A 17,859-nucleotide genomic window follows, 5' to 3' on the forward strand; every position below is an offset into this window, starting at 1 on the left:
TTTGTAGAAAACAGACTTTAAAAAAAACACCCACCCACCCCAAATCTTTTGAGGTTTATGAATGGAACCTGTTGGTTTGCTTCAAGGTGACTCAGATTCTTTTCCTTTAGAGCATATCAGTATCTCCTGAAAGCAGCTGACATGAATCATACGAAGGCAATGGAGAAAGTCTCTTATGCTTTGTTGTTCGGGGATTATCTGAAGCAGAACATACAGTCATCAAAAGAATTATTTGAAAAACTAACAGAAGAAGGTTCTCCCAAAGGACAAATGGTATGTATGTCCTTAAATTCTACAGAAGTTTCTTAGATTTACAAATTGTTTTATAGATTGTACTTGTTTTAAATTGGTTATATAGATTGTTCTTCCATCTAGATCAGATAAGAATGATGAACAGTACCTGTTCCCTCGTTAAAAAAGATGAAAGGGTGCTGCTTTTTAAGTTTGAAAACCAAATGTTTTACATCAAATTTGGAGTTCTATTCAGGAAATATTTTTTTATTACTAGTGCTTGCCTAAGTATTTCTTAATCCTGACTGCTCATTGGCTTTACCTCTTTAAATTTCATCAGTTCCTTTGGTTGAAAGATTGTTCCCCAAATGCTGCTAGCATTACAGAGGGTGCAGGAACAAATGACAAAAGCTGTGTAAAGGAACAGCTTGTGTTTGTATGGTTACTAAGTAAATGTTTATGGAAGTACAAGGTAAACAAATGGAAACAGGTTCTCTTTTAGTTTTAAAAAATGGTATTAAACTACCAGTAATATGGTGTTATTATATATATATAATATATATATATTATATATATATATAATTATATATTATATATATTTATATATATATATAAAAGTCTCTGCTTAGTTTTTTCTGTTATATGACTAGACATGAGATTTAAATCAAACTAAGTAGTTACAGGTGAATCTAGCCTACAAATCTGCTCTGAAACTGTCAATTTTTACTTGTGGTTTGTGTGGGATTTCAGATACTGTAGCTTTTCATCTGCAGTTTTATGGCAGGTGGGGGGAGATGTTTATAATCTAGGAAGTAATAAACTCCTAAGACTCTTGGAAGCTGTTTAGTGGAACAGATCTCCCATTGTCCATGTGCCTTTGAATGTTAGGGAGTTGTTCATATGGACTTGTTCATAGGTAATGTTGTAAAATATGGCTATTGTCAATTTACATCAGTATCTACATATGCTTATTTACTTTTTGAATTTGTTTTTGAAGTGTCAGCTTCTTTAGGAGTTACCTAATTTCTCTCAGTTCTTACACTTTCAAGTCTCTTGCTGTTACATATTTGATGTTGGAGCAACAACTTACAGTAGAAAGTGTTTTTTTCTAGACTTGATCGTAATAAAACCTTGAGTTTCATTGGTATAGAATTCAATACAGTCTGCAGATGTTTTTTCTGTGCTTTCAGAACTGCCTAGAATAGTCTCAGTGCATCATGCAATGTGAACACCTTCATATGCGCATCTTCTGTGCCACTAGTTTCTCTGAGTCACAGCTGTAACAGGTGTTAGAGATAGAGCAGTACTTATGTAAATTTTAAGAATAAAAATAACTTCTGAAAAAACTTTAGCCAAGCAGCTCTTGTTACTCTAACTGCTTACTCTTATAGTCATAAAATGCAGCTAATTCATGGCAGAGCAGATGCAAAAATATTAAATTCATAGGATATTTCAGACAGTGAATCAAATAACTCTTCTCTAGAAGTTCATGGTTAGTGTTGCTTTGCACTGGTATATAAGAGACAAGGTGCATACATAACTCATCTTTAGTTAAGGTGTCTTTAAACTGGTGCGTTTTTACTGTTCGGTATCTCTGGATCTACAGCAGGCATGTAGGGAAGTAGCAGTTCCTTCCTTGTGTTTGGTACACTAAACTGAATTGTGGTGAGATGTTTATAGTAGTGTCTTAGGCAGCTAGTAACTTAGTAACTTTATGTTCAAAAATAGGAAGGGCCTAGATAAAGAAAACACTGAAGTGAAGGTAGAGCTTGGTGTGTTCTCTGCAGCTTTGAATTGTTGTATTTCTTTATTCTTCTGTATGCCAGGAATAGCCAATCCTGGAATTTTCAAAGGATGTGCTGACTAACTTTATTTTTATTTCTAGGCTCTTGGATTTCTGTATGCGTCTGGTCTAGGAGTCAATTCTAGTCAAGCTAAGGTAAAATAAGAGCGCACACTGAAGGTTCTTCTAATCTTCGGAGGCAGATGTTAAGTAACCAGTGATTTTTGTTTGTTTATTAAGGCCCTGGTCTATTACACTTTTGGAGCTTTAGGAGGAAATCTGATAGCCCATATGATCTTGGTAAGTAAGATTTTCCAGTTAATTTCTTGTATGTGTAAAGTCATTATTCTTTCCCCTTTTTAAACTCTTAAAATTTTTAACTTAAAAATTAGATCATCATGCGTCTATTAAGTGGGCAATAGTATATTTCACATTGTTCCTCCTTAATTTAAGGAAAAGTCTGCTCATTTTAAGCTGTATACCACCATGGATTTAAATTGACTGAGTTTATATCCTTTTTGACTTAAAGCAGAAGTGTCAACTGCTTTAATTTTTGTAGGCTGAGAACCTTTAATTTTTGTAGCTTAAAACTGCGAAAGAGATTTACAGAAGATGCTGGTTTAGTCAGTGTGGGATTTAAGATGATGCAATGTGTATGAGTAGAAAGGTGTTCTTTAAGTTTTCGTAAGTTTCAGGCTGGTTTTCTCTGAGCAATATCTGAGGTTTATTGGATATGCTTTAACCTTTAATGGTATCAGTCAGCTGATTTTAATGCAGGTAGAGTGACCTTCATTTTGTCTTTCCTATCAAAACTTGCTCAAGTAATGTGAAATTTTTTGTAACCTGGCAAGTAGTGTTGTCAAATAAGTCCTATACTTTTCATATTTTCTTTCTAGGGTTATCGGTACTGGGCTGGGATAGGAGTCCTTCAAAGCTGTGAATCTGCTCTCACTCACTACAGACTTGTAGCTAATCATGGTAAAACCTCTTTTTATTACTCTAATATTTTTGAATGATATAGAAATGCCTAGAAAGTCTCCTTGTGTCAACATTAGAAGTGCAAAAATAAAGTATTCCTGCTACTAAGTTAATTGTTTGGGTCTGAATTGTATGCCTTTTAATCTCTATAGAAATGCACTTAATTCTTAATGAATGCTGAAGTAATTTATTATTTCTGAATAAGAGTTTGAAGCTCTGTAGAGATTAGTGTTTTCTTTGTTTTTTTGTTTTTTTAAAGTTGTGGTGTAATACTTGTATTGAACAAAGCTGCCTGAAAATTTTACTGATCTGTTTTACAGTTGCTAGCGACATTTCATTGACTGGTGGCACAGTGGTTCAGCGAATTCGCTTAGCAGATGAAGTAGAAAATCCAGGAATGGCAAGTGGAATGCTGGAAGAAGACTTGATTCAGTATTACCAGTTTTTAGCAGAGAAAGGAGATGTACAAGCACAGGTACAACTAAAGTTATTTGATGGCTTGCAGAGGTTTGGGTAATTACAGGAATAGCTTCATGAAATATAGAAAGATACTGGGGCTTTAGCTTTCAGTTACTTAGCACTTGGGTTGATTTACATTTCCAGATTAGTTTTTATTAGAAAAGTCTTCTATTTTAGCATGTTTAAGGTACAACTTGGAGAAAAATGTAATTCTTTGTGGAAAATAAATCCAAAATATTACCACTTCTGTATCTTAGAAAAGATGTTGGTGTTCACTAGATAGAAACCAGACTAGTTAAGAGTTTGAGATGTTGTGGAGGATGCCTTGATCAAAAGAACTGGCACTGCCAGGGGACCTACATTTCTTTTTCTTTGCATGACTTCTGCATGCTACAAGCTAGAACTCTTAACGCAGAAGGAGGAGAGGATGCTAATAACAGGCAAATTGTCATAATTTAACTTGGTCAGATGTGGCTTGAGAATTAGGTAGAAGTTAAATGAATAATCTTTATTTTGCATCTAGGACAATCACACAACTTTTTTATTTCAGATAAATTTCCACTTTGAGAGTAATATGGGAAAAAACTAGGACTGTACTGTAGTTAATGAAGCAGATCTATGACTTCAGACTTATTGTAAACTTTATTTTTAGGTTGGTCTTGGACAATTGCACTTGCATGGAGGAAGAGGAGTAGAGCAAAATCATCAGGTAACCTTTCTGTATATCTGCATTGGGGGGGGGGAAGAATGTAGCAAAGACCACAATGAAGCAGAAGCATTTAAGATATGCCATAAGGTATTTAACATAATCCATACATCAAAAATTAATCTTTGTGATTAGTACATGGAGCAGATTTTCTTACACAGTTAAAGACTAATGCTTTTAGAATTGAGGAATTAAAAAAAAGACCTGCTTTTCATTAAGTGGTATTTGTAACTGACTGAGCTTTTGCACATGTAGTAGGATCTTCATGATGGACTGCACACGTTAGTGATGATATTCCTGCTCATGTGACTTGTAAAAATAGTGTAGCCAAAACAGTGTTACCTGAAATACTAAAGATTAAATCTGCTTAGAAAACAAAACTTTGGCTGATGTAAGCTAACCCAGCTACTACTTACAGAAGTTAAAATAATTAACCTCTTTAAGTATTGAAAAAATGGAGATCTGAGGATTACTGCCAACCGGGAATGATTTAACAGCCATGACTTGTAAAATACCTTAAGATGTCTGTTCTGTATGGGTTCAGAGATAACATTAAGTGGTCAGAATGAGTACATGCAAGGTCTGTGTAAAACTGGAACAGGAACTTCCAGATATCGTGTCTTCCAAACCGAATTTGGAGGTACAATAAGGAAGTAAGATTCACCTGTGTAGCTTGTGTGTAGTAGCAGTTGTTGTTCTGTTGTTAATTTTCTCCTCTGCCTTTTGGAATACACTGAGAGGAATTGCTGCTTAATATTCAGACTATATGTAAGTGGGGAGCTGCATTACATATATTGAATTAGTTGGGATTGAGTGTTTTCTTATCCCCAACCTGATAACTTGACAAGCCATCTATTCGTGCTGTATTTGCAAGAAAAGGTACTCAAATCATATGTTAAGATTGCTAAAATACTTTTTCCTCTCTACAGCGAGCATTTGAGTACTTCAATCAAGCAGCTAATGCTGGTAACTCACATGCTATGGCCTTTCTGGGAAAGGTAAGATGTGTGCATTCTCAAAAGTAAGCAAATTGTGTTTCAGTAGAAAAATTTCCTATTTTCTGATCTCTAGTAGAGAGATCAGGAAGAGTTGTCAGCTACCTTCACCCTGTGAAGAGTCAAATCTTTATTACTCCACTTTAGTATGTGCTAAGGTTAGGCTACAATATGTAGCTGTGCTAGCTTATCTCTTTGAGTCTGTCACTTCAAAGGATGTAAAATTCATGTGCTTGGAGCATGAAAAAAGAAGGTAGTATGCTGGTCAAGGCACCTGACATGAAAACTTGTGGTTTCCTGCTTTCTGGACTGCTAGGATAAGGGTCTTGCAACAATTTTTTCTTTGATGGCAAGTAGTATTTTAAATGCTAATACAGTTTGGCTTCCAGTGATTTCATAGGATTTTTTGCCTGATTGTGTTCTTTACTCCACACTGGTACAACTCAAGTGAAGGGTATTACCACTCAAATTTTTTCAGTTTTCTGGGCAGTTAATTTGCCATTGGAAGCTAAACCCTCTGAATCTAATGTTTACAGCATAGAGACATGTCTTCTGCTTTGGTGCAATTTATTTTGTAAAATAATAGCCAGAATTGTCTAATGCTCCAATGCTTCATTATGTCTACAGTGAACTGACTTACTCAGGTGTTCATCAATAATGCCTTTTTCCTTCAGATGTACTCAGAAGGAAGTGATGTTGTACCTCAGAGCAATGAAACAGCTCTTCAGTATTTCAAGAAAGCTGCTGATATGGTATGATTATCTGTTAGCTAGAAATACGGCAAATGCACTATAAAATTTGATAAGCTCAACAGTACTACAAATGCTTTTTTATGCACTTCCATGTGCATACTTGCGTTTCTGTCCCAGATTAGCCTGTAACTAAATCCTGCCTGTCAAAGGTGCTGTAGGCTGCCTCCAGTTCTGGTCATGGATCTCTTCACTTGCTCATTTCATACATTCACTGAAGGTTTCTGGTGTGCCACATTGCCTCTCCTAATACTGAAGGAGTACAATGGTACATACTTCTACAGGGGTGCTAGTCAATAATACAGCCCACAGGGCAGCCACCAGACTGCCTTAACTTAAGACAGATTCTTAAATTAGTAGTTTTGGGAGTTTCTGTAGCATCCAGAACACTGCAAACTTGGAAAAACTAAAGATGAATAAGTTATTAATGCCCCAACTTTCTGTGGGTAAGTGTTCTACATCCCATGCAACACTTTGAGAGTACACAGACTATCATAGCTAGCATTGAAAGCTTTTTTCCCCATAGTAATCACCTGTGTGGTGACTGAATAAAAAATACAAAAGATGCTATTTTCTCCTTAAATAACGATTGCTTAATAGATTGGCTTTGCATTTTTGCTCCTCTCTCCAGCACTATTTGTATTGTTGCTGATAAGGTACCACATTTGGAATATATAGCTGTAGGTTTTGACTTTCTTTTCAGAAGTATTTTCCTGTTTCAGGGTAATCCAGTTGGGCAGAGTGGATTAGGAATGGCTTACTTGTATGGAAGAGGTGTTCCAGTGGTAAGCTTTTGATGGTCATCTAATTCTAGCTGATTGTGCAACTTCCTGTTGTCTACAAGCTTTTTCTCTGGAGGGAAATACTGTAGAAGACTTAATTATGAAGAATTATTTTGCACTGTAAACTTCATGAAGAAATCTGTAATATAAATAAATCACTCTGGAGTTAACAGCTATTAAACACTTGCTGAGTTTCTTCTAACAAGTTTGAAAATATTGCTGAAGCTATTAGAAAAACAGAGCAAAGTGAATCTTTAGCTGAAGTTTTATACTTGGCTTTAATTTTTCCTGTGAAGAAAGCAGGTCTTAAGTGCCCCAATTTTGTCTCCCTTGTGAGAGTGGAGGAACACTTTCAAACTTTTAATTAGTTCATTTGCCATGTTGATTTTCCAGTGTGAAGGGTTTTTATCAGATGTTTTATAAATTAGCTATATAAACAGATACTCAAACAGTTGAATTAGCAAAAGTTGAGGAAAGGAGTTAATTGCTTTAAAAACAGAGCAAGGCATTGGTTCTGCTAATTAAAACTATTTGTTGTATTTGTTGTAATTCTGTATGTGGGTGCTAGCTTTCAGACAGCCAGCAGTGATTACAGAATGGTTGAGGTAGGCAGGGACCTCTGAAGTCACCTGGTCCAACCCCCACTCAAACAGGTGCACCCAGAGCAGGATGCCTGGGACCATGTCTAGGCAGCTTTTGAGTATCTTCAAGGAGGCAGACTCCACAGTCTCTGAGCAACCTGTTCAATTTCTCAGTATGTCTTGCATGTCTTTTATTCATTATTATGATATAGGTCTATAGATAATTCATTTTGCACATAGATATGTTCTTTCTTTACTTAAATTGTGCTGTATTGTAAGGCTCTAATGACTGGACCCAATCTTCCTGCAGAACTATGAGCTAGCACTGAAGTATTTCCAGAAGGCTGCAGAACAGGGATGGGTTGATGGACAACTTCAACTAGGTTCCATGTATTACAGTAAGTGGCATCAAAATGATGATTTGCCAAGTATAAACTGCCTTTTCAGTAACTGTTCGCTAGGTGGCATTAGAAGTATGGACATAATGCATGTGGAGTTGTTACTGCACTGCATTTATATTTTATTCTATCTGCTTTTTTCTAACACTTTGACAACACCTTTCTGTAAGACTTTTTTTGAGAGTAAATATGTACTATATTTCATACAACCTTGCTTGTTAGGAGAAATGAATAGCATTGACTTAATCTTTTTTTAGATGGTATTGGAGTCAAGAGAGACTATAAACAAGCTTTGAAGTATTTTAATTTGGCCTCCCAAGGTGGCCATATTCTGGCTTTTTATAATCTGGCTCAGATGCACGCTACTGGCACTGGAGTGATGCGATCCTGTCATACTGCTGTTGAGGTAAGGTCATCCATTTATAAAAATAAAATGTTAACTTGCAAATGATTGGATATGACCATGTCAGTTTATATAGGAAATCTGTCTTAGCTAAAATCCATTGGTGACTGCAGAGCCAAGGCTATCATAAGGAAAAGTGATATATTCTATGACGACCTTTGTGTCTCATGAGAAAAATCTTTAATTTTTCTTGTTCTGGTATGGCGAGTTGGTAGTAGTTTTCTTAGCTTTGAAAAAAATCAGAAGGATGTAGTACAAAGCAAACAAGTATTTTTATTAGTACTGAATTCTTTGTTTAGACGTGATTTCAAGTATTACATTTAAGCTGAGAAATAGAAAGCTGTTAGAAAGCTCATTAAGTATAATTTTGAGTAAGCATCTGAATCTTGGTGTGTTTGCTTAGTGAGTAAAATAAGCTTGTCTTAAGTAATGTTTGCCTATTGAGCTTTTTCTGTGAAATGCAAATCCTTGGAACAGGTGTTCAAATGTTAAGGCTTACCTCCTACAAAAAAGGCTTATGTCAAGGCTTACCTCCTTTTTTTTACTTCCTGCCAAAAAAAAAATCTCAATTTCTGAAGTTCCTGACAACCTGCCTTCTTTTCCTCTGCAGTTGTTTAAGAACGTTTGCGAACGGGGGCGCTGGTCTGAAAGACTTATGACTGCCTACAACAGCTATAAAGATGGTGATTCAAATTCTGCTGTTGTTCAGTATCTTCTTTTGGCAGAACAAGGCTATGAAGTTGCACAAAGCAATGCTGCTTTCATACTTGATCAGAGTAAGAACTCAAATTTGTACTGAAATGTGTTTTTTAGAGTTCAGAATGCTTGAAGATGTGTTTAAGTAGCTCTTGGTTGGTTCGCACTTCAGTGAGACTTCTATCCCCTTTCCTGCTCTTCACACTGGAAAATCGTCAGTCTTTTTTTCACCTCTGTAGTTTCCTGGCCTAAAAGTTAGAATACATTTAAATTCTGACTTCTGGGATTTAAAAATAGGGTTGTAAGGGAATGTTTTAGAAATTGGTACAGTGATGTAAAGTCTGTTCTCCAAACTTCCTAAACACAGCCTTAACATCTTGTTTTTAAATCTATAACGTAGCAGTAGCATTAGTTTTTACCTTTAGCCTTTTGCTGTGCATACAAGGTTCAGTTTCCTTCGTTCTTTGTCTTGTAATGGCTTTTTTAAATGCTCAACTTTTTTCAGCTTTTGAACTTGTTCTACACTTGAAGCAGTGATGAAGAGAGTTGATTGGTTCTGTTAATTTGAAATTAAAGTTTTTCTTACTAATTTCAGACAGGCTGAATCTTGTTTGGGCAATAGCACATTTCAATTTTTAATTCATTTTAGCATACTTATTATAAGTAGGGGAGTGTCTTGCGAGTGCATACCGAGTTCCTGCTTAACTATTAATTTCTTTTCTAGAAGAAGCTAGCATAGTTGGAGAAAATGAAACGTATCCTCGAGCTTTGCTTCACTGGAATAGAGCGGCTTCTCAAGGTAAGTCTGTACTACACAATTCCAATTAGCTTATTTTTAGAAGAGCTACTGATGTCTGATTCTGTTTTTTATAAAATGGGGAAGGAGGGAAAAGCTTGTTTCTGTTCAGCATCAGTTACATGAGCCTAGTTGCTGTTCTTTTTCCACTGGTAGCTGTAATACTGCAATATGCTTGCAGTCATGAGCCATTTTGAGATCCTGAAGAGTAAAAAGAATGAAACACAAATATAGTTTGTTTCTCTTGTTATTCTATATGTTATTATAGAGCAGTATTATGAGGAACAGATACTTACTGACTTTCCTAAAAAAAAAAAAAATCCACTTTGAACAATAGATACAAATTACCATTGAAAATTTTGGTACTTATCAGTAAGAAATGCAATTTCCTATTCAAAGCAAGCAAAGTTCAGTGATCAAAAATGTAGCCTTGTTATCCAACCAGGCAGAGTTTAAACTGATGCGTGTGATCGTATTGTAAAATAAGCAAAACCAAACTTAAAGGTTATGCATCTCAGTGCAAGTTCTCTAACTTTTCTCTAGCTTTTTACTTAAGAAGGTGTCGTGTAATTGGAGATTGAACATGAGATTGTCTGAAAATCTGTAGGCCTACAGTGTTGGCTTTTACTGGAAAATTAGAAATTGAGGGGATAGTATAGTTAAAAATCAGTTACCAAATGATGATCAGAGACTTCAGTTTTCAAGTTTTTGTCTCTTTTTAAAACAAATCTGTAGCCCTTAATGATCATATAACAAAAGTTTTTCCTTATAAGTGACTATGTATGTCAGTATATAGCTTTTCAACTGATACCACTAAATTGTAATAGAAATGTTGGTAGGATTACAGGGAGAAGTACTTTTCTGAAAATAAGAGTCAGTTGGATTTGGATTATTTAAAGTCAAGTATCTCTTTAAAAAAAAAATAGAAATAAAAATTTGTGAGGGAGGGATAAATAGAAACTTTGTGCAAACTGTAGAAATTATTAACAAGAGCCCATAGTGCATCTTCATATGAAACTAAGAGGCTTTCTTTGCCTAGAGGATTTCTTTGCCTAGCTATTTTCTCTGTTTATAGGATATACAGTTGCAAGAATTAAACTTGGAGATTACCATTTTTATGGGTTTGGTACCGATGTTGATTATGAAACCGCGTTTATTCACTATCGACTAGCATCGGAGCAACAGCACAGCGCCCAAGCCATGTTTAATCTGGGCTACATGCATGAGAAGGGACTGGGCATCAAGCAGGTGAGTTAAGCTCTAGGTACTACTACATAGCCACTTCTCAGTACCTTCTCCAATAGCTATATAACTGGCAGCTTGAGGCATGTTTCTTGATGTAGCAGATAATGTGTACTGCTCAAGTTTGTTCCTTCGCTGGGGGCCTGTGGATGGGTCATATATAGATTTTTAGTGTGAACATTATCTAACAAACTGTGGACTTTGACTGTTGAAGAAAGAGTTGTATACTTCTTTCTCTCTACCTACATCCATGTCACTAAGATTGCAAGCAGTCCAAGAGTGTGGCCTGCATGACTTCAATTCAGGTCACTGTTCTTTTGGGAGAATCCTGAGTAAATATGGTATTTCTTCAAAACAGCTTTTGCCTTATTCACTATTTACTTACTGAATAAATAGTCTGTCTTACATATAGGACTCTGTTACACTTCCTATATGTAGATGGTTTTCGTACTATTACAAAGCCAAATGTTAAGCCCCTTCACAAATTTCAAACACATACACTGTTACTCACTTTTTTCGTAGATTTAATGTTGTCCAATGTCAGAATGAAAATTGTATGCTGCTAAAAATAATTTTCTTAAATTACTTTCTCATGGTGCTCTCTAAGATTTGGGATGATATTTCAGTGGTTTATGCATATTAAAGCTTGGACTCCTGCAGTTTTCACTCATGTATCAAGTGAGTGAGGAATATATAAACAGAACAAATTGCTTGTGAATTAGAAGTGAAAATAAGCCGTGACTAGGATCTGCTTCTACACTGATATTAGCATGTTACAAAGGAGATAAGGAAATTATTTTAAACAGTTATAGGACAGGCAGACTTTCAGGCTCAGGGAGTACTCAAGCATTGTTCTATGGAACTAAAATACTAAAATGTGATCTAATACAGCTCATACACACTGATTTTCACACCGTTGTTTCCATGTATGTCATAAAACTAAGCTTCGATGTATCGATGAGCAGAAAATGATTAAGGTATTCCACAATCAGGATGAAATTAATATATGGCATGGAGATTTCTCTTGAATTTCCAATCTTGCGTGCTTCCAGAAGTAAGCATTATACAGGCCTATTCTTCCCATCAGTGTGAATGAACATAAGCAATTTGTATCCAAATATCCTAATTTTGCACAGTATGTATCTGAAGCAGAGCCAAAAAAATCAAGGAAAGTTGAACTACATAGCTACATGTATCCTCTGTTCTTGATACAGTCACCTTCTTGTTCCAATTTCCCCAGCAGAGAGCACTAATTTAGGCATCCCCCAAGTGGCTGTTGGTGCTCCTGCTTTTGGCACACTGCCATCATTAATGTGAGTTAGGTCAGTTTAGGATAAAAAGTAGAATCTAATTTGGGAATACGTCCGGAAATGGTTGGAAGCTGCAGGCATACTGTGGTATAACTAGGAGGAATTGTCACTATGCTCTCCTACCTGACTTCAGTTTTCTTAGTCTTTTCATACTTGGTGTGGCATTGCAGATCCAGAGTACACTCTGTATATCTGTATATGATCTAAATATAAGCTTTAGTTTAGTGTGTGGGTTGAATATATTGATACTAATCTCTTTATTAGGTTCAATTTCAACATCAGTTATGCTAGCTTCATCCTCAGATGTAAGCTTCCCTTTATTCCTGTTACTTGCCTCTTTAAAAATGAACATCCCTTGGGGACAAAAAGGGGAAGGGTTTTACTGAATGTTTTTTCCAATAAATAATTCTTTTCAAATGACAATATAAGATTTTCTAGAAAAACCTGTAGATCTTACGGCAACTTTGAGTTCTTCAGAACTGAGTTCTGTATTTTCTTAACTGTAGGATATTCATCTTGCAAAACGATTTTATGACATGGCAGCTGAAGCAAGCCCAGATGCTCAGGTTCCAGTCTTCCTAGCACTTTGCAAGCTTGGAGTGATTTATTCTGTGCAGTATGTTCGAGAAATTAATGTAAGTACTGTAGAATTAAAGGGAGGAAAAAATGTGTTTGTAACTCAATCTTTTAAAAATAGAGCTCTTATTTGAGTAGAAATCTCACGTGAGCCATCTGAAAACTTGATCATTTTTTTGGTGTTTATTAAAGTTACTGAAGCCATGATTCTTCTCGTTTACATAATTATGAGAAATTAAAATGTGCTCAGCCAGTGCTCTTCAGTGCTACTCTTCCCTTGAAGAGAATTTCTCAAACCTGTTTGACAGCTCCTATCCATGAGCATCTGCCATCAAAGTTGAGCAAATTATTGTAATAACTGCTTAAGAAAAAATCTTTTTGTAGCCTTAATTCTTAAGGAATTTTATATTCAGCTGCATCAATCCCACTTGAGTCCTGTTTGAATCCTGTGTGAATCCTTTTTCCTGTTGGAAAAGTTGCTCTGCACAATAGCTGAGCTATCTAAGATAAGTTTCTGCTTAATGATGGCACTGAAAAATCCTTTACATGGAATTTTGGTGACTTTTCTGGATATAATGTCGTAAATATTTCCGTGTTCTACTGTCTAACTGCCTTTTGGATTACTTGATAAATTCAAATGGTAGGAAAGCTATTGCCATTTAGTTCAGGCAATCCAGCTAGGTTTGACAGAATTTAAGTCTAAGATTGTTGGCAGTGGACAATCAAAACATTCTAAATCGATTGAGCCAATATTCATATAGTGCTCACAGAAGCTGCTACGCAGATTACTGATATTACTTTGATGTGATGATTGTGGGCTTCTTTTCCTCAGATAAGGGAGGTATTCTCACATATTGATATGGACCAGCTGCTGGGGCCGGAGTGGGACCTTTACCTTATGACCATCATCACCTTGCTTCTGGGAACAATTATAGCTTACAGACAAAGGCAACATCAGGCAATCCCCAGACCAGCAGGACTGCGGCCAGCTGTGCCTCAACAAGAACCGCCACCAGAGCATCAACCACCGCAATAGCAACAAGAGCCTCAGTGAAAGAACTGGATTTTTCCACAAGGAACAATTTTCATTGTGATTTAGTACTTTGGATCAACGGTCCCTCCCACAAAAGAGGCACAAAGAAGTTTATAAAGGAAAAAGTCTGAAAGCTGCTTAGAATGATGCCTTTTTTCAGGGATAAGAATTATTTTGAAACTGATTTGAATGTTATTTCAGTGCCAATGGAATAACACTATGGCTTTTTCATGGAAACACAGAAGTGTGCTACTACAAAAATGTTGCCTGCTGTATCTAGTTCCTCTTTATTCAAAGTCCTTTTCATCTTGTAGAGAGAGAAGGTTAGCATTGGAAGGTTTTTGCCTGCCTGATAGCAGCTGCCCTATAAAAACAAAATAGTAATGATTTTATGGCCAATTTCAGTCCAAGAAGCTGAACTTCATTCAAAGTCTAAAAAGGCTAGAGCTGTATGAACTTACATTCTGATCTGCATCCCAAGTATTTCTACAATTTTTATTTCATTTATTTCTTACACTTTGGTCTTTTATGCTGTCCTGGATGGTTTAATGTGGATCATTTATAAACTCTGTAAAACTACGCTAGCAAACATGTCACTCTGCATTTGTGCTTTTTTGCGTATCTTCCTCCATTACCCTTCAAGTAGGCAGTTGTCAGGAGTCTGTCTGTAGCCCAGGAGGCGGGCTGGGACAGATTGGGTCTGTGAAGATAATTAGTTGAAAGCTATTATTGCAGTGCCCAGATCTTGCATTCTTCTAAAATTTTTTTGGAGATTGTAATTTGCAGTCCTTAGTGACATAAGGACAAGTTGGTAATGTTCCTAAATAATTTAACCTTGCTCTTGCAGAGAGACTGAGTCTAGATTGCAGAAAGCACAAGTATTAGTGGACACTGAAGGAATGACAGAGCCAGAAAGGTCAGTGAGTTAGCCTACTCATTTTTTAGTAGTGGGAGTCTTGTATTTAATTTTCAATGATCCTGCATGTTCTCTGCACTGCAAGAAGGTGGTCTTGCAGCTGAAATGTATGTGGTATCTTACCCGTGCATCTGTTTAATGTATCTGCAGAGAAGGGGCCCCAGAGATGCATACTCTCTGCAGAAGGGCATGGACTTATGCCAGCAATGCTACTCCAAAGTTTGGTTGACTGATAAAAATCATATGTTAGATCACAGCAGTGCTCTGGCTATGGCCTACCTCTCTTGTACCTGGCATACACGAGAAAGTCAGAACAACACTTCTGAATGGCTGTGCCATCTGAGGATCCCTTGTAACAAGAAAATCCACAGATAAAGACAACTAATGGTTTATGGCCTCTTGATCCCATCAGGTCAGTGCAAAGGCTTTCTAGTGAGTATAAAGATTAAGACCTGTGGAATGATGTTTTTAGACTGCAAGGAGAGTTTTGAGTTAGTGACAATTTTTCTTTGAACTATAATTTCAGGGGTTGAGGGTGGCAAGCGGTGAGGGAATAGCTTAGGTGTAACATACAGATGTTTCTGTTCTTATTTGGCAAAGGCAGTTAAATATTTTTCTGTACTAGCATTAAACCCTCTGAATATGCTGTCTTAAAGCAGAATGAAATACGAATAATGAGGTTGTACCTTTTTGTCGAAATCTGCTGCATTTAAATGATTAAGAGCTTCCTTTCATATGTTTTCTTCCTTCATTGGATTGGCAGCAACCTATCAATACACTGTAGAGTTGATACGATCTGTTTTTATATTTAATGCATTTGTAAGGCGACCATTGCATTAATATATCTGTAGCTTGGAGGAGAGGATAAGAAATCCACTCTTCTGTAAACTGAAGTGTCATGATGACTTAGTATTAAAATATAGGTAGAGCTTTTCAATGCTTCAAAATGCCTTTGCTGGTTACATGGAGACAAATCTCCCATTTAAGTTTGGAGGGTTGCAGCAAGTGATAGAGGGATGTCTTGTTTCAGTCTTGATCGTCATCATCAGATGCAACAGTATTGAATCTTAATGTAGTGTCTAAAATGTATAGCAACTCCCCAGCTGCATTTCTAAGATCTGTGACTTCTGAGCACTTCCTCTGAAGTATTTTTTGCCTCTGTCACTTAATAGCTCTTTTCAGCTCAGCATGAATAAATTAAAGATTGTATGGAAAATGTTTTTCAGTTAACTACCACTAGTTCATTGGTCTCTTAGGATGTTTAACAATTTTGTTACTGCTTTATTAAAATTGTTTTTGTTGTTTAATCAATGAGAACCAAGTTCTAAAAGTTCTGTTTGCATGGGAATCTCTCATCATTACTGCCATGTGAGTCTTACAATTCACTTTTCACTGAACTGATGCATTTTTACATCTAAGAAATGAACAAAAACATGGCTGAAGATCAGTAAGTTATTTCATTTTAAGAACTGCTTTTTGCAGAAGCAATAAGGAAGTCTTTCTGCTTTTTTCCCCACTTCCATCAAATTGCTATCACTAACTTTTTTCAGATGACATTTGTATGAGTGAAGTGGTAGTAAAAGGTACTTACCATGAGTAATAAGTTAACTCAGGGATTAAAGAAATTAATATACTTTTTAAATTGGTTGTTAAACATCAGTTCAGTTTCTGTGACAATCCCTTGCTATTCTGTTCTGAAACTTGCATTCTGAGGGAAGTGTGTTTAACTCTTACTAGCAATGTTTCTTGTTGTGCACTTGGTTTATCAAACTTTTTTTCCTAAAGGAACTGGGTTGCTCAGTTGATTGCAGTGAAGTGCTCTTCCCTTTTGGTAGCACACAGATTGTCTTATAGCTTATACGCAGAATTATTTTAGAAGAGAAACTTGATTTTAAGAGAAGCCCTTCTAGGTATGTGATTGTTCTTTAAATGGAAAAACTGTGTTCTTTGTCAGTAGTAACATAGGCCAGAGCCTGCCTATGTGACCTTCCCAGACACCTGCTCTCTTCTCCCTGCAGGGGAGGATGGATCTGCAGAGCAGTAACAGTTGTCAGCGGGAGTTCTATATACAAGAATACAGTGGAAAGGTATGGGGGGAGAACATTGTTCTGCATCTCACATTATTAATCAAACATATCAGCTGTTCCTGCAGTTTGAAAGTAGCATTGAAATGTTGAGAAAACAAGGTTTTAGTTCTTCCCTTTGACACTTGCCCTGGAGCTTAGCCTATTGAAACAGTTTTCCTTGCTTTATATGTCCATCATAGGACAATGTAATGACAGTTAAGGCCTTTGATATAAATATCACAATGAGACTTTATGAAACACAACTTCATTCACATTTTAGTCATCTTCCATGACTTTGGTCATCTTCTCTTATTGAACTTTAAAGTGGGGGAAAAGAAATCTTCTTTGAGAAGAGCATTAAATTATGGGTTGTGAAAGGACTTCTAAGACTATGCATTATCTAGTTTCCACCACTAGCTTTGACCTACAAGGATTATATATTACAGGGGTTTACAGTCACCTTTGGAAGTTGTTTCTTTTTTAGATATTTAGATAGGCAACAATATATTGAAACTCTATTTTTGTTTCAGAGAATATTAAACTAAGATAACTTTGGTTTAAGAACTTCTGCAAGTACATATGACAAATAGGGTTCCCCCCCCAAAAAAATAGTCCCTTTGTTTTTATCAGCTGCAGTTCTTTAAAGGGTCTTGTAGGACTTTTGTAAATTTATTTTGTATTTAAAATCAGTATAAAGGCTGGTCAAATGTAATATAATTGTGTAAACAAATTCTGTTAATAGAAAGATGTACAGATTCATTTTGTACTGTATCTTTAATCTTGTGAAATAAAGCTGCCACCTGTGTGGTTACCCTCAGTGTTCACAGTGGTTATGGTAACAGGATGTCAATTGTTAATCATATGTATGGATGTTTGCCACTACTAAATGCCTCCCTTCCTATAAGGGTGCTCACATTTCTTTCACTTTTTATTCCTCTTAAAAATATATGCATACACATATATAATTAATTTAGGAGAGGCATAGAAAGGGGGATGGAAAATTATGCATTGTATTTTCATCTATGCTAGAGATTTGCCCTCTGTGACTTTTTTTCTAGTGTATACAACATCTGCACTGTCTGTAGCAGACAGAACTGCTATGTGACTCAAGATTAGCTAATAACGTTAGGATTGCTACTGCATTTTCTGTGCTATTACG

General features: G+C 36.2%; 1 protein-coding gene across 2 annotated transcripts in view; it reads left to right on the forward strand.

Annotated features, from left to right (window-relative positions):
- Positions 1–17,511, forward strand: part of SEL1L (SEL1L adaptor subunit of ERAD E3 ubiquitin ligase) — a 30,747-nt gene extending 13,236 nt beyond the window's left edge. Inside the window, exons 6-21 of one of the 2 annotated variants that reach the window (XM_040558125.1) lie at positions 111–273; positions 2,117–2,170; positions 2,255–2,314; positions 2,911–2,992; positions 3,313–3,467; positions 4,104–4,160; positions 5,087–5,155; positions 5,827–5,904; positions 6,624–6,686; positions 7,575–7,662; positions 7,920–8,068; positions 8,676–8,841; positions 9,486–9,560; positions 10,633–10,805; positions 12,616–12,744; positions 13,518–17,511. In XM_040558125.1, coding sequence (XP_040414059.1) covers positions 111–273; positions 2,117–2,170; positions 2,255–2,314; positions 2,911–2,992; positions 3,313–3,467; positions 4,104–4,160; positions 5,087–5,155; positions 5,827–5,904; positions 6,624–6,686; positions 7,575–7,662; positions 7,920–8,068; positions 8,676–8,841; positions 9,486–9,560; positions 10,633–10,805; positions 12,616–12,744; positions 13,518–13,721 — 1,765 coding nt within the window. In that variant the 3' untranslated portion in view covers positions 13,722–17,511. The remainder of the gene's footprint in view (positions 1–110; positions 274–2,116; positions 2,171–2,254; positions 2,315–2,910; positions 2,993–3,312; positions 3,468–4,103; positions 4,161–5,086; positions 5,156–5,826; positions 5,905–6,623; positions 6,687–7,574; positions 7,663–7,919; positions 8,069–8,675; positions 8,842–9,485; positions 9,561–10,632; positions 10,806–12,615; positions 12,745–13,517) is intronic. The other variant, XM_040558126.1, reaches the window with a different exon arrangement.
- Positions 17,512–17,859: the final 348 nt, after the last annotated feature.

The sequence above is a fragment of the Cygnus olor genome, chromosome 5 (genome assembly GCF_009769625.2).
Source record: "Cygnus olor isolate bCygOlo1 chromosome 5, bCygOlo1.pri.v2, whole genome shotgun sequence".
In the NCBI taxonomy this organism is placed as follows: domain Eukaryota; kingdom Metazoa; phylum Chordata; class Aves; order Anseriformes; family Anatidae; genus Cygnus; species Cygnus olor.